Here is a 17,236-nt window from a genome sequence, read left to right on the forward strand (position 1 = left end):
GAGTAATATCTTAGCACCACATCAGAACTTTTTTTGTTGTTTTCTGTGTAGCACTGCCGTGGTCATCCGTCCCGCCCGCCCCCCCCCCCCCAATAGTTCTGAAACAAAGGCTATTGTAATTTGAAAATCAAACTTTTTTTCTTTCTGCGTACAATTCATAACTGTCTTCAAAGTGTACAGTTTTTTCCTGCATTATACAAAGTTGAGTTCTTTGTTTTCTATCACAGACAGGAAAAGAGTTCTGCAGGTCTAAATCATATCTTAGCAGCACTCATTATCGTCCTCAAGACTTTGGCTGTCAACTTTCGAATTCGAGTGTGTGAATTAGGAGATGAAATCCTTCCTACTTTGCTTTGTATTTGGACTCAACATAGACTTAATGATTCCTTAAAAGAAGTACTTATTGAATTATTTCAACTGCAAATTTATATCCATCATCCAAAGGGAGCCAAAACCCAAGAAAAAGGTATACTGGAAGATTTTTCTGTTTTTAATTTGTCTCTTCATTGAAACATAGACTTAACATATGAAATCACTATATTGTAGGGAGGATATGACCTTCCTCTAGCTTGGTCTTCTTGATAATGTTATTAATATATAAGACATAAGGGATATTTTCACATAGGTTTTAGAATTTGAAGATGTGTTAGTGAATTACATCATGCTTTGCCATTTGTTCAAAAGAATGCTAGGAATTATGAATTATACAAGCATATATTCTGTGCCTAAGAACTGATTATGCAACAATAGCTAGGTGCTAAGAGGTGTGACACAGACTATAAGCTCAAAAGAATCTAGAGAAAACAGTGTATTGTTTATCCACATATTGCTTATTTTAGATGGATAAAATAGATAAATGTAGATTGAAACAGCCATCAAATTATTAAGTTACCAAGCAAGATTCATACAGATTACTCTCCTAGGAATATGAGGGTATAGGGGAAATTGCTGCCTTAAGCCTCATAGTTACTACTCCAGGCCCATGTTTTCTGGGAAAACAACCAGAAATGAATGGTTTGTCCTACCTTTATTCATCTACATTTTCCTTCACCATGAGTGTATTGCTTGGGTGGCATAGCACTGTTCAGTAGGTAGGAACTTTGTTGAGTGGTATTGGAGCTGAATTAGTTCCCTCACACTCAGTCTATGGTTACCTTTAGAAATGTGTTAACCTTTGGACCAATTCATTATGGCCAATTTTTGCTTTTTTAGAAAGCATACCACATTGACTATTAGGAGCTAACACAGAGGGAAATCTGGTTTGAGCCACATTTTATCAAAAGTAGCTGTATATGTTTCATGGACTCTTCCAGAATGTAGTTAGGTATGTTTGTAGCCCATGAAACCACTGTAACTCCAAGAATGGCAATTTCTCATAGTTTATCATTTTTCACGTAGCTCTTACTAGGATGAAGATCAGACTTAGGCAGAAATGGTATGAAGTGTTTAAGGGTTTTCTTTAACTGCAGATTTAAGATGAATTAAAAGTTTGCAGAATGATGAGACTGTCAGAAAAGCTAATGTAGTTTTAGGCCACATTAATAGATGTATAGTACCCTGTTTGTGGGAAGTAGTAGACCCTTTGTTCTCCACACAGATCAGACCACATTTGGAGTATAATATTCACCATATTTTATAAATTCATCATTTTAAAAGGGACCTAAATTGACTAGAATGTGTCTTGAGAAAGGTGACTGAGGTGATAAGTTGGGTAACATTGGTACACTAGACAAGAGAAGACATGGAAAACCTGAACCTCATATGAAAAAGGGAAAAAACTAATTGTGTTTGACTCAGGGGAGAGAAGAAATTTGATAAAGGTATATTTCATATCAGAAAATGGAAGAACTTTAAATCAAATAGAGCTGTCTGAATGTAGAATAGATAGTTTTGAAGTAGAGCTTGTCAGGGATATTGTAGAATAGGCCTTAGTACTATTAGTACCGAATAGAAGGTTGGACCACATGTCTTCTAATGTTGTTTCCACTTTAGCAGCTGAATAATTTTTTAAGAGTTGGTAGTGCAAAAGGAGTGAATATATAAATTACATTTTAATTTTTTGGATTATAGGTGCTTATGAATCAACAAAATGGCGAAGTATCTTATACAATGTATATGATCTACTAGTGAATGAGATAAGTCATATAGGAAGTAGAGGAAAATATTCTTCAGGAACTCGTAATATTGCTGTCAAGGAAAACTTGATTGAATTAATGGCAGATATTTGTCATCAGGTATAGTAGATTTTTGTATTTTTTGAAATTTGAATCCACTCAAAGTATCTTGTCATGTTTCAAAACTTCCTGTTAATTTTCCTTTGCTGGGCTTTTTTTAAAGCTGTGTTTTGATAAAAGCCTGTAAAAGTACTCAATACATGTAAGTGTCTCTTTCAAAACATTATAAATAGCTGGAATTGACCTTTTAACTTAGAAGATAACTCTTTTGCTGATAAGGATTTAGTGAAATATAATGCTGAACGTTTCCATTCTTAAAAGATGGTCTGTAGACCATTGGAATATAAATGAAGTCCAGAAATACATACACATCTATGGCTAATTGATTTTCAATAGGGGGTTGAGTACATTCAATGGACAAAAATAGTCTGTTTAACAAATGGTGCTAGGGAAATGATATCCACAGGCAAAAGAATGAAATGGATCCCTATCTTATACCATATGCAAAAATTAACTCCAAGTGTTTCAAGGACATAAACATAAGAGCTAAAACCATAAAACTCTTAGAAGAAAATGGGGTAAAATGTTTAAGATTGTGAATCTGGCAATGCATTCTTGGATGTGACCCCAAAAGCACAAGCAACAGAAGATGAAATAGATAAATTAGACTTCATCAAGTTTAAAGCTGTGTATCAAAGGACATTACCAAGAAAGTGGAAAGATAACCTCAAGAATGTGAATGGGGAAAAATAGTTGCAAATCATATACCTAATTAAGGGTTTAATATCCAGAATATATAAAGAAAATAAGTATTGGAACCCTTATACATTGTTGGGGGGAATATTGCTGTGGAAAACAGTTTGTACTTCCTCAGAAAGTTGAACATGGAAGTACCATATTGCCTGGCAATTCCACGTCTAGGAATATCGCAGAAAGAAATAAAAACAAGGATTCAAACAAATACTGTGTTTTCAGTATTCATACAGCATATTCAGAATAGCCAAAATGTGGAAATAATCCAAGTGTACATCAAGAAATAATGGATAAACAAAATGTGGCATATATGTGTGCGAGGAGTATTACTCAGCTGTAAAAAGAAATGAAGTTCTGATACATGCTACAACATGAATGAACCTTGAAAACATTTTGTTAAGTGAAAGAAACCAGATGCAAAAGTGCAGATGTTGCACAATTCCACTTATATGAAATATTTAGAATAAGAAATTCATAGACACAGAAAGTAAATTACAAGTTATCAGGGACCAGGGGAGTGGGAATGAGGATTCATTGCTTAATAGATAGAGTTTCTGTTTGGAGTAATGAGAAAGTTTTGGTAATGAGTGGTGGTGATGGTAGCACAACATATAAATATAATTAATACCACTAAATTGTGTATTTAAAAGTGGTTAAAATGGGAATTTTATGTTATATGTGTTACCACAATAAAATTGAAAACAAAACAAAAGATGGTCTATAGGAAATGAGTCTAATCCTGATTTTTTTAAATTGAGATAAAATTCACATAACCTAAAATTTACCATTTTATAGTTACAATTGAGTGGTTTTTAGGATTTTCACTGTGTTTTGCAACCATCACGACTCTAATTTCCACAACATTTCCATCTCCCTTAAAGAAGCCATGTTAACATTAGCAGTCAGTCATGATTTTTTCTGTCATGTAGTCCTCACCAACCACTAATCTACTTTCTGTCTCTATAGATTCGTCTCTTCTGAACATTTCATGTAAATGGAATCATAAAATATGTGGTCTTTTGTGATTGGCTTTTTTCATTTAGCATGCTGTTTTCAAGATTCATCCATGTTGTATAATGATTCAGTACTTCTTTTTTTAATGGGTGAAGATTATATCATTGTAGGGATATACTGCATTTTGCTTATGCATTCTTCATTTGATGGCCTAGTTTTCTTAAGTAAAACTTTTTCCCAGAAATTTGGTTAACATCCTTGATAATAATTTCACTCTACCAAATATTTCCTTAGGAGAAATTTAAAATTTAACCGCTTGGAAAAAATAGGCTTTTGCTTTGCTTTTATGTGTCTTCATGTTTTTTGTGAATGTTCCAGGAAATGAAACAATATATTACTTTGTAATTTCTGCTTTCTAGAGAGGTTACATTCATTTCAAAATATTTGCTTTTTCTATATTACCATATTTATATACATTTATGTAACTTATTATTCTTTATGACTTCCCTCTATCTTCATTTGAGGAGGAACATTTTTTTTTCCTATTATTAAGCAATAGCAATAAAAAATTACTTTTCCTTTTGTTATTTAACAGGTTTTTAATGAAGATACCAGATCCTTGGAGATTTCTCAGACTTATTCTTCCACGCAAAGAGAATCTCCCGATTACAGTGCACTTTTCAAAAGGAGAAGAATAGAATTAGGCTGGGAAGTAATTAAAGATCATCTTCAGAAGCCACAGAATGATTTTGATCTTGTGCCATGGTAAAATGTTAATTTTTTTCTTATTCAATGATTTTTTAGTCTCATTTAGTTTTTCTCGAAACATCTCCAGCAGAATGCTTTCTTCTCACTGGTAAGAGCTAGATCATTTGTCCACTCCCAAAATAATCACTGGCAAACAGGAATGGAATCATCTGTTGGGACCAACCATCAAGGCTTGTCTGCTGGGGCTAAGCTTGTTGCCATAGCAAGGAAGAAAGTGAGAATGGCTGTCTGATAGGCAGTCACTAGTGTCTGCCTCATGGGGATCACTCAGTTGTATATCTTAGCATAAAGAGATTTTAGCATGCAGAGCACCTTCCAATAGAATAGAATTAAATTAGGAAGAATAAAGATAACCTCTAGAAATCACAAAATAATTTTGACCTTATCCGTGATGTAAGGTTATTTCTTCCTTTGTTATCTTTTTTAGTCTCGTGTAGAGTTTCACAGTTATTTGAATGTTAAATAAAATAACAAGTCCTTCTGTGGAATCAGATCTGGTAGAGATCTTTACAGTTCCTCTAGTTCAGCATGTTGACTTTACAGAAAAGAAAACTGAAACCCACAAAGGTTAAGCAATTTGCCTAACCAGGGCTGTAACCGGCTTACACTCAAATCTTCTGTGATCAGTCCTCTTTGGATTTGTACCAGGTTGATGGAATTTTGAAATACAATTGAGTTGTGGAAATAAAATGCTTTCATTTAGATACATATTGCTTAAACTCATGTTTATTTTATATAGTTGAGGTTGCCTATTTTCAGGTATTTAATTTGTCTGTTCAGTAAAGAGATATTTATTGCACACCTGCTGTTTATATTAAAACAACATGCATTCTAGAGAATGAACAACAACTATTTATTTAATTAACTGAATTAATGTCAAGGAAAAGCAGTTTTTGTTTGTTTTTCTGTTTTAGAGGAATATTATTGGTGGCTGAAGGGAGGAATGGGTAGGTAGGAAACTCAGAAGTAGCATATTGGTAATTTAGTTTTCCTTTAAGGTTTTTGTGTAAGTGAAATACAGTAGCTTACCCAGCTAGCCAAAGGATTGTCAATTGTCCTGCCACTCTAGGATATACGACCTCATAAGTATTAACCAGTTTATTTTGAGAGTACTAGGAAAATGGTGATGGTGATGCTCTAATTAGGATATTACACAGGCACCACATCCATATATTTATTTCTCTTACCTTGTTAATGTTATTGAACACTTTCAAATTGATTATCCTTTTTTGTTTCTTTTAGGTTACAGATTGCAGCTCAATTAATATCAAAGTATCCTACAAGTTTACCTAACTGTGAGCTGTCACCATTACTGATGATACTGTACCAGCTTCTCCCTCAACAGCGACAAGGAGAACGCACACCATATGTGTTACGATGCCTTATGGAAGTTGCATTGTGTCAAGGCAAGAAATCAGATCTTCAAAGCTCACAGAAGTCAGATTTATTGAAACTCTGGATTAAAATTTGGTCTATTACCTTCCGCGGTATAAATTCTGAACAAATACAAGCTGAAAACTTTGGCTTACTTCAAGCCATAATTCAAGGCAGTTTAGTTGAGGTTGACAAAGAATTCTGGAAGTTATTTACTGGGGCGGCCTGCAGACCTTCATGGTAAGTTAAACACACCTTGTGCCAGATTTTACAGTTGAATATATGTATTTATTTACCTGATCATTTTCTTAAGTTTGTAACTTGAGTTAAAGATTCTGTTTCACACACTTTTGTTGTTAGGCCAGGAAGACTTAGTGAATGAATAAATGTGAACTTAATTTCAAATATGAAGAGATTATTCAAGGCCAATTTTAAAGAATTAGAGTTTGAATTTCTTTTGTCTATAATTGATAACTAATTACTTGCTTAATATTCATAAACTTTTTTTCAGTAATACTGGGTACTCTTCTGATAGATAGTTCATAATGAAAAAACTTCAATATAATCAGGCTTTTTTTTTTTTTGTAACTATTTTTGCATTCATTTAGCCAATAATAGTTTAGGCTCCTACCTTGTGACAAACACTGTCCTAAGCATTGGAGGCACAGTGCAAAACAAGATAGACAAGATCTCTGTCCCTCAAAGAGCTTACTTTTATCAACAGTCATCCTTTGTTTTGTTGTAGTCCTGCAGCATGCTGTTTGACATTGGCAATGACCCTATATATGGTTCCAGAAACAGTAAAAACAGGAGTGGAGCAGAATATATATGAAGTAAATAGAAATTTTTCATTAAAGGAATTGATAATGAAATGGCTCTTATTCTATCAGTTAGAAGATGACTTAGAAGACAGTACAGAGATGCCTCCAATTCTTCACAGGTAATTTCAGTTCATTCATATGTTCTAGTTTTGTTTTTGTTTGTTTTGTAAGGCTCCCTCCATTTCATATTTGATACCAGATGGCTTTATATTACAGTGATAATCCAGGATTTCCCAGAACTGGTCTTAAATTTTAATCATTCCCCTTTTTTAAAAATGAACTTTTTATTTTGAAATAATTTCAAACGTAATAGACAATTGCAAAATTAGTACAAAATCCATACAGAGAACTCTAATATACTACCCACCAAGATACTCAGATCCACCAACTCTTGTTTTTTTTAATTGGTCAAGATTCATTTCAATGCCTGGAAACATTCAGACTAATCAAAATGGTACTACTTTAATTTCTAAAAATACATAAATATTTTATATAAAACTTTTTAAAATGTTGTTACTATCAGATTTTCAAAAGCAATGACTTTACAAAACACAAGGTAACAAAATATCAAAGAACTTTCATATACTTATGAGGACATAGTTAGCAGCAAAATAGTCAAATAAAATAAACCCAAATCTGTTTTTATGCTTTGCATGTTTAACTCTGCTTCATAAAAGCACACATAATTGAGGCATCTTTTGTTCAAATGTTTTATTTCTAATGTTAAATTACGTTTTTTCAGTATTCTTATAAAGAAATGAAAAATGCCACAAACTGCTGTGGGCCACAGTCATACACCATAAAGTAAAATGCAACCAACTGAATTTATCCATGTTTCCCCCTGATTGAATGTGACTTGCAGATGTTTTTCTATATACTTTCTTCTAATTCATTTATACAGATTAGGTAAAACTGATTTATGATGAGTTGTTTTCATCTTTAAAATTATCTTCTATCCCTCCTTTCCAGCAAATCCAGTGCTAAAGTGAACAGTGATGCAGTGTACTATTTCCAGTGACCAAAGCAATCTGTAACCTTAATTTCCGAAATTTCAATTTCAAATTCCTGCCTACATAAACAAAAAGACTCAAATAACCAAAAATCAGATAGTTAGCAGGAAGGAAAATGTATGAAATGAAGATTATTTAACTAGAATTTTATTATTTATGCTTTCCCCTCACCTACAGGCACTCTTTAGACTGGCATTGAACATATACAACTGCAGAGTTTAGATTTTTTCCAGGCACGTAATTACATGAAAAATAAATTTCAAGCTCTTTCCTGGTTGAATTGACTCTTAAATATTTTCAGGAGAGGGGAATCCCAAGGATTTTGTGTTCTTTAAGAAACTGGCATATATAAATGAACTGTTACATGTTCAATTAAATCTTGAAACCTAAAGAAGTTTTTTTTTTCTAAAAGTGCACTGCAGATATGCATAGCCATCACTGTTCATATAGTAAAAGGATGGAATGGTAAAGAAGAGTCAGTCTCTTGTAAGTGTACAGTTGTAACCTAATCTAAATGGAAAAAACAAAACAAAAAAATTCAACACTGACAGTCATTTAAAGGAAAAAAGAACCAACCAAGAAAAATATTGAAGAACAAGAATATCTCCTCTTAAAAAGGAGAAAAGTGTTATCCAGCATAAAAATGAGAACTACAGATTTGAAAAACATTCATTTGTCTTTGTCTTAAAATACAAACAAAAAATATAGTGGAGGGAGGAAATCGGGACCATTGAGAATTGAGTCAGGTCTATGTCAAAATGAAACAGAATACAGTGATTTCACCTCATAAAGGAAATTACTGAGATGAAATTTCACAAGTCTTCGTGTCTATAAAAAATAATATGAAAAAAATCAGTGCACACTTATCAAAAATACAGTCTAGATTTTTCCTCTCAGGTTTATAATAGACTGTCAAACCTGTTGAATGCATTTACTTCTACAAGCCTGCTCTGTTTAGCAGCACATGCTATATAAAATACATACATACATACTGGTATTTTACCATGAGAATCATATGTCTCATCTCAAACTGTTGATATACCCTTCACCCACACTTACATAACATTTTATTTTCACCATAAGAAACTTAAGACCTTTCTAAGCGGTACATTTTAGAAGGCTTTGAAAGAGGTTTTAATCTACGTATAACATAAAAAAGAATCTTTCATTTTTAAATGAAATCTTTTTAGTATTGTGGCATGATGGGTTTAATAGCATTTGAAGCATAAATATAGTAATTACATCATACTGTTTAAACTAATTCACAGCTATAGGAAAATGATTGATTTTTGAAATACAGCCAACATGAGACTGTGTAGTTATGAGTAGTGAAATACTAGAAAACAGTGAATGAATAAATAAGATGGTTTTTCAGAAACGGCCATTCATTATTTTGCTTTTAGGAACCTGGAAGAAATTGTCTTCCTTAAGTTTCAAATGTTCTGGTAATTCTGTTTCTTGCTTCCTCAATATCACCTTGAATTGCCAAAGTAAGTGACTCTAAAGAATCAAAGTTCTTTTCTGGTCTGAGGTAGACAACAATGGCCACATTGAGCATTTCCCCATAAAAGTCCTCTTTGAAGGTATGCGTAATGTTTCCGTGGACTTTTTCTTATTCCTGTGGGGTTCCATCATTAACTCACCACCATCTTACAGACATCTTCCCTTCCAACACTGGCTCAACTATAATAAGTGCCAGTGGATATATCAGCTGGAAGATTATCTAGTACTTGTTCAGGGAAGTTAGCAATGGGAATTCCTAGCTGCTTGGAGCGGCGACGGAAGCCGCGCACCTGGCCGCTGCAGAAGTAGGGCAGGTGTCTCATGAGCCACCCGTTTGCGATGCGGGACCCAGTCAGCGTTGGGTTCGCCATCTAGGCAGTGCCAAGACTCTCCGGGACCAACGGGAGGACTCAGGAGGGAGCTTGGCCTGTCTGCCAGGCGCACAACGTTGGCTCCGATGATGTGCCTCGGTGGGTCCCTCTCCCGCTGATCCGACAGATGCTACCTGGAGCCTGGGAGGTTGCGTCTCAGCCCCCGGAGCGGTGGCGGAAGTAGGCGTGGGAATGGGTGGGGAGCGCGACCCCGGCCAGCCGGCAGCGGGGGAAGCCTGGGCCGCGGCCTCCACTCACTCCAGATCCACCAACTTTTAAGATTTTGCCACATTTTCCATTTCATTTCCTTCCTTCCCATTTTCTTTCTTTCTCTCTGTTCTCTAAATATTTGTAAGTTGTATATATCGTACTCCTTGAACATTTATTTAATACACCCATGTACTTTTCCTGAGATCAAGGATATTCATTTATGTAACCACCTTAAGTACAATTATCAAGTTCAAAAAATTTGACATTGATAAAGCATACAGTGATATGTCAGGTTTTTCATGTTCCCAGTAATGTTCTTTTGGGCATTTTCCCCTCCATTATTAAATCCACTCCAGACTCATTAATGCATTTATTTGTTATCTCTTTAGTTTCTTTTTTTGTTCTTGTGGAAACATGTATAATATGAACTTTCCCATCTCAGCCACTCTCAACCATGCCATTCAGTGGAATTAATCACATTTATAATGTAGTGCTCCCCTCTCCACCATCCATTACCAGAACTTTCCCATCACCCCAAACAGAAACCCTGCAACCATTATGCATTAACTCTCCATTCCCCCCTCTCCTTGCCATAACCTGTAGTACATTTTCTGGGTCTCTGAATTTGCATAGTCTAGTTATGCCAGATAAGTGGAATCATGCACTATCTGTCCCTTTGTGTCTTATTTCACGCAGCATATTTTCAAGGTTCATCCATGTTGTCGCATGTATCAGAACTTCATTCCTTTTTATGACTTAGTAATATTTCATCATGTATGTATATCTCATTTTATTTATTTATTCATTATCTGCTGATGGACACTTGGATTGTTACCATCTTTTGTCAGTTATGAATAATGCTGCCATGAACGTTGTACAAATATCTGACTGGGTTCCCTGCTTTCAGTTTTGTTGGGTGTATATCTAGAAGTGGGATTACTGGGTTTTATGATAGTTCTATGTTTAACTTTTTGAAGAACTGCCAAACCATTTTCTGGAGCAGCTGCACCATTTCATGTTTCCATCAACAATGTACTAGAGTTCCTATTTCTCCACATCCTCTCTAGCACTTATTATCCCCGCCCCCCTTTTTTTTTATGTAATAGCCGTAGCCATTCTGGTAGGTGTGAGGTGGAGTCCCTTTGTTTTTACTGTGTTGTGTATCTGTGTGCCTGCATCTCAGTCTAAGCCCTTTTACTTTGTTCTTTTTATCTGCTTGAAAAGTGAGAGTAAAGGGGATATGCATGAAAAATATGTATATAATTCTTTGATTTGCATGTTCCTTTGAGATCTTCTGTACATAGATCTATATGAACATTTATCTGACTTAGATTTCTGGATCTGAGAATCCTAGATCCTTCATCATAATGGGAGTATCTTCTGGGTGAAATATGTCAAATTAACATGGTAAGGAAACAAGAAAAAAAAGACAAAATGATAACTCCAGCGTTAGAACATGCAGTATGGTTTTCCCACTTAATCTTTCCGAGGATGGTGATTTGGACTGTATGATTAGAGAGAAGACCTCTGGATGTTAGTGCTTTCATTTTAATTCCAAAATCTTTTGTTTATTTCAGAAATAAACAATTTCTGAATCATGTCTAATTGAAAAATTAGATATGATTCTGCTTCTAGGAAGTGAAAATGATAGAAACATTAAGTGTATGCTTCTTAAGTTCTCCTTTCAGATGTTAAGAAATTCAGTACAGATGAACACAACTTTAATTTACAATTCAGATGTTAGAAGTCAAGATATATAGCCAAATATGGACATTTGTTTAAAGAATTCTTCAGTAACTTCTGGTCTTTTAAGTGAAGCTATTTATTTTTCTTTATAGTAATTTTCCTCACCTTGCACTGGAGAAAATTCTTGTGAGTCTCACTATGAAAAACTGTAAAGCTGCAATGAATTTTTTTCAAAGTGTGCCAGAATGGTATGTTATCTGTTCAAGTTCTTTGTTGTTTTAAGGTACAGTTTTAATTATAAAGATAATTTTAGCAGGTTGGTAGCTGCATATTATTATGAACTGAATTGGTCAGTTTAAAAACATCACAATTATTAACCAGAAAAAAAGATTCTTTTAATTCAGTGGTTGTAATCTATATTCTATAATCTTAAATCTAGACTACTCTTGATGCTGTATCAGGTAACATGTGACATTTGCTGATGGAAGACATTGAATGGTTATAGTGGGAAATTAATGACACAAAAATATTTCTTTTAAGGTGTAAAATGAATTCTTTTAAGTTGTGAGCCATTATTTTTATATGCCAGGTAAAATTTGACTGTTAGCTCTAAATAAAATTAAATCTGGAAGTCTCATTTTAGTTAATTGATTCGAGAGGCTTATGTTTATCGCTGTGACTGAAAATGACTCACTGGTATAAAGATTCTTAATCCCCTTTAGGAGGGCATAAGATGAAAAAAAAATCCTACATTTTAGAGAAATCAAAAATGAAAAAAGGGAAACATTTTTAGTACTATTACTCTCATGTTTATATCCCATGTTATTAATATTTTTAATGCTTTCTGAATTTGCCTTAGAAATTGTAACTTTGTATTTCTTTTGACCATCTATTAGCAAAATATACCACTGAATAGTAAAATTAGAGAAGCATTTAAAATAAGATCCATTAATTGCATAAACAGTCTTTGGATACGGCAGATACCGATTTAATATTTTCGTTTGTAATATATTTCTAATATATATGGAGGTGGAGTATTAGGTGGTTTGATTATAAACTAAAGATCTTACCTTCTTGAAGTGAGCACCACCAACAAGGTAAAAAAGAGCCTTCATTCTCAGAAGTAGAACAACTATTTCTTCGAACAACTTTTGACCAAATGGATTTTTTAACCATTGTGAAAGAATGTGGTATAGAAAAGCAACAGTCCAGTACTGGATTTTCTGTCCATCGTAATCTCAAGGAATCACTGGACCACTCTCTTCTGGGATTATCAGGACAGCTTCTAAATAATTACTCATTTGAGGTGAGATTTTCAAAAAGAGCTGAAGAACTAAAGCCTGTATATGATCCAACTTTGGTTGACTATTAGGAAAAAGAAACAGGAAATATAGGGGTGGAGAGGGACTAAGGATGGCAAGAGGGCTTGATTTTAAAAGAAAAGGAGAGTATTTGGGTACAAATAAAACTTGAGCATGAAAAAAGGAAACCTGAAGAAGAATTATTTGAGTACTACTTTTGTACCAGGAATTCTGGTAGATATAAAAGAAGTAGAATTCTTTGGACTTATGGAGTCATATTGGGTTGGTTAGTGGGGAATAGTACAGGTTTTTGAGAATGGGGATTATATGGTAAAAAGAACCTCTCAACATAGAAGGTGATGTTGCAATAACGGAAAAAGGTATACTTTAAACTGAGTTAATAGATTTTGTTAGCACTTGAAGGAAGAGTGATTATAAAAGTAATAAGTGGACTAGCATGGGGTGGGATGGGGGGATGATTTGGGTGTTTTTTTTTTTTCACTTTTATTTTTTATTCTTGTTCTGGTTCTTTCTGATGTAAGGGAAATGTTCAGAGATAGATTGTGGTGATGAACGCATAACTATGTTATGCTGTGGACAGTGGATTGTATATCATGGATGATTGTATGGTGTGTGAATGTATTTCACTAAAACTGAATTTAATTAAAAAAAAATAAGTGGACTAGCAGTCACCCATTTTTTAGAGGTTATCTAATAATATCTCATATTATTTGCTTTGTATGAATAAAAATAACAAGTTCTCTTCCTGTATGCTTGTCCTTTGCTAAAACTAACTCCCATTTCTATTGACATGAAATTTCCTTTCACCAATTTCTATGTGTTCAAATCATACAAGTATCAAAATCCTTGCTAAACCCTTTTATAGATAATCTCAGCCATAATAATTTGTCTGTCTTTAACTCTCATAGTACTTAATATTTGATTTTTTTTATGGCACTTAGCATCTTTTTGGGCCATGGATATTTGTATATGTATTTTATCTCTTAAAGGGCATATATATTTTTATTTGTATCACATGGTAACTGATAAAGTATTTGTTGAATAAAATAAAACCTACCAGTTGTTTAATTAAGTAGCTATGGATAATGCCTTGTGAGACTAGAGAAGGACATACCACATCTATTTTACCCTTAATTACTGACTCCTTTTGGGTCACAGTTGTGATACATTCCATTCCATTAGGCTTCTATGTTTTCCTTCTAAAATGACATCTCCTACAATATTGGGGAAAAATATAAAAAACAAAACAAAATATTGTTTTCCTGTATAACCTTTGCAAATTCTTACATAACTTCTATAAAATTTGATAAATATTATCTATGAGCAGCAATGCTTTGTGATAGTCTGTGCAGTTTAAAAAGCTGAACAAGTCAAGGTTCTTATCTTTCAGAAACTCAAAATGTCATCCTAATATCTCTTCATGTCTCACTAATTTCTAATTTCTCTTCGTGTTCTAAAAGACATTTATTTGCCTTTCAGTCTTTTTTCTTTTTCTTGCCTTCCTACCTCCAATATTTAAGGACCTACTATGTGCAGTAGACTATGCCACCTTAAAAACAGATATTTTACTTGAACATTAGGAGATACTTCTACTGTTTTTCCTGAGAAGCCTGGTTATCACAACTCTGCGGGGATCTCTTAGATGTTGGAATTTCTAGAGATGTTTGGACATATTTCACTATTAAGTCAACTGAACTTTTGTTTCTTAACACCTATATAAAATTTGTTCTTAAAAAAGATAATTATAGAATACCCAGAATTATTTGTGAAATATATACATACATATATGTATTCTTTGTGGCTTACTTTTAGAATACAAATTTAGAAATGCTTATCCGGTGTTCAAGTCTTTTGGTGGGTGTTCTTGGCTGCTATTGTTATATGGGTATAATAACTGAAGAGGAAGCATGTAAATCAGAATTATTCCAGAAAGCCAAGGTAGGAGAATTTATACTAATGAAGTTTTAGATACATTTAAACAAATTGTATTCTTGGGAAAATTGTTACATTTGTCTGGAAAACATAACTTTTTATATAGGTTAACCCTTTTTCATTTAGACATTGTGAGAAGATATGATACTATGTGCCCTTCCTTATGATTTGAAATTAATTTATAATAATTGAAATGATATTATGTTAAAATTTAATCTTAGTAACAAAATACTGATTTTTTTTGTAATTTTTTCTATGATCAACTTTCCTAAACCATCCTTCATTAACTTGTCCTATATAACAAGTATAACTTCAAAGAAGACTTAATTTTGCCTCTTAAGTGAAACTTTAACAAAGGAATCGTGAAATCATAATTTTAACTGGAATTTTAATTTTTCTTGTATTCTTAATAGTCCTTAATGCAGTGTGCAGGAGAAAGCATCACTTTGTTTAAAAATAAGACAAATGAAGAATCTAGGATTGGTTCATTGAGAAATATGATGTTTCTATGTACAAGTTGCTTGTGTAACTGTACCAAGGTAAGGTATTCTTACTTGATAGTGTATCCTTTCCAGGGGGTTTGATTACTGGTTGTTGTTATTTTGTTGTTTTTCATTCATAAATTTGTACAGTGATTTACAAGTAAATTGAATGGTTGGTAGATAAAGGTAATATCCAGAGAAATAAAACAATAGGTAATCTGAGTTTTGCATGAAACTAATTTCATCATTTCAGTAAGATTTCTGGGATTATTTTACCACTTTTGTATACAACTACATGGATGACTCTTATTGATGGCATATTTTCATTCATTTAATAAAAAGTTACTGACCACTAACTATGTGATATGCTTATCACTATACCAAGGCTAGTGAGCATCACAAAGATAAATACCTCGAGGAGATAGATTACTCTCTTTTAGCAAGAGACTTTTACGTAACATTTGATAGAAAGAGTGCCACTATGTGTAATCTTTGTTTTGATTTGGAGCAGGCCTGAGGGGTAGCTGAGCCAGACCAGAGTGGTAATAATTGTAAACATCTTTGAAAGCTAATATTGTATTATGTGGTCATACATTAATATTTGCAGCATATATTTGTGTTTTCTTTAATATGTTTTCAATCTTTTGGTATAAGTGGGGAAGGAGAGAAGTAGAAGAATAAACTCTAGCCTTTAATTCCTGCTTATTTGTTTTTAGATTCAGTAACTAGGAATTGACTGTAATGCTGTTAAGCATCTAATAAGAGAAATGTGCTATAGTTTACTTGAAGAAAAGAGTTTAGTGCTTTTCAGGCAACTTATGTCTTGGCCCTGGATAAACTCTTTATCCATGTTTCTTATGCTAGAGAATTTCCAATGAAGAAGAAAATTTATATTACATTCAAGATAGAGAAAATATTACCTGCCAAGAAAAATGTATTTATTTATTTGCTTGTTTGTTTGTTTTTTGTTTATGTGTTTTAATTATAGCATAATCCAAATAAGGTTGCATCTGGCTTTTTCCTACGATTGTTAACATCAAAACTAGTGAATGACATTGCAGATATTTGTAAAAGTTTGGTAAGTATGCTTCCTATTTTACTATCATACTTCATCAATTCTAAATTATATATATTTTTCTCATTGAAACATCTCTCAAATTGGATGCCTCCCACAATATATAGCATCTTATATGTTTTTTAAAATGTGGAAATGAAAGTGATTTGGTTTGGAGAGAAAAATATATGATTGCTTCTTATAACCAATACCTAACATAGTGCCTGTGTTTAGTTTCTCAATAAATAATAATAGACTGAAAAAGTGGGAACTGGCCACCCAGATTTAAACTATTCCAGTGTAGTGCTGAACCATAATTCAAAATAATTCTCTATTCTTAAAAAATAAAAATTAAAAAACCCTCACCAGACAAGTAACATAGTTTCATTGTGGTATTTATTTTCCTTCTTCTATTCAACTGAGATTATGCTACACAATGTTCTGTATGCCTAGCAAACATAGTACATGTTCAGATATTTATTGAATGAAAAAAATATTCTGTAACCTGATGCACTGTCATCTAATAATAAATCATGGCCATTTTTCCATGTCACTACATACTGCTGTACGTACATTATTTAGCAGCATAGTATTCCATTATGTGGGTATAGTTTGTGTGTGTGTGTGTGTGTGTGTGTGTGTGTGTGTGTATTTTTTTAGCCCTTCAGCTTTTGATTAACATTTTGAATGATTCTATTGTTTTTGTTACAAAGAGTTCTGTAGTGAAGATTCTTGTGCTTTTATTTTGTCCACTTATGTATACATACAAAGAATGTGGGATAAATTCATGCAATGGAATTGCTTGTTCAGAAGGAATGTGAA

General features: G+C 33.3%; 1 protein-coding gene across 5 annotated transcripts in view; it reads left to right on the plus strand.

Moving 5' to 3' along the window:
- Positions 1-17,236, plus strand: part of ATM (ATM serine/threonine kinase) — a 135,076-nt gene that overhangs the window by 29,623 nt on the left and 88,217 nt on the right. For all 5 annotated transcript variants that reach the window (XR_005217550.1, XM_037841329.1, XM_037841330.1 and 2 more), the window contains exons 7-16: positions 228-466; positions 2,071-2,234; positions 4,477-4,646; positions 5,892-6,263; positions 6,769-6,963; positions 11,777-11,872; positions 12,705-12,930; positions 14,759-14,884; positions 15,292-15,417; positions 16,349-16,438. Coding sequence is in view for 4 of the 5 variants with exons in the window: in XM_037841329.1 (XP_037697257.1) it covers positions 228-466; positions 2,071-2,234; positions 4,477-4,646; positions 5,892-6,263; positions 6,769-6,963; positions 11,777-11,872; positions 12,705-12,930; positions 14,759-14,884; positions 15,292-15,417; positions 16,349-16,438 (1,804 nt within the window). In the remaining variant the exon portion in view is untranslated. The remainder of the gene's footprint in view (positions 1-227; positions 467-2,070; positions 2,235-4,476; positions 4,647-5,891; positions 6,264-6,768; positions 6,964-11,776; positions 11,873-12,704; positions 12,931-14,758; positions 14,885-15,291; positions 15,418-16,348; positions 16,439-17,236) is intronic.

Source organism: Choloepus didactylus, chromosome 6 (assembly GCF_015220235.1).
Source record: "Choloepus didactylus isolate mChoDid1 chromosome 6, mChoDid1.pri, whole genome shotgun sequence".
Classification (NCBI taxonomy): domain Eukaryota; kingdom Metazoa; phylum Chordata; class Mammalia; order Pilosa; family Megalonychidae; genus Choloepus; species Choloepus didactylus.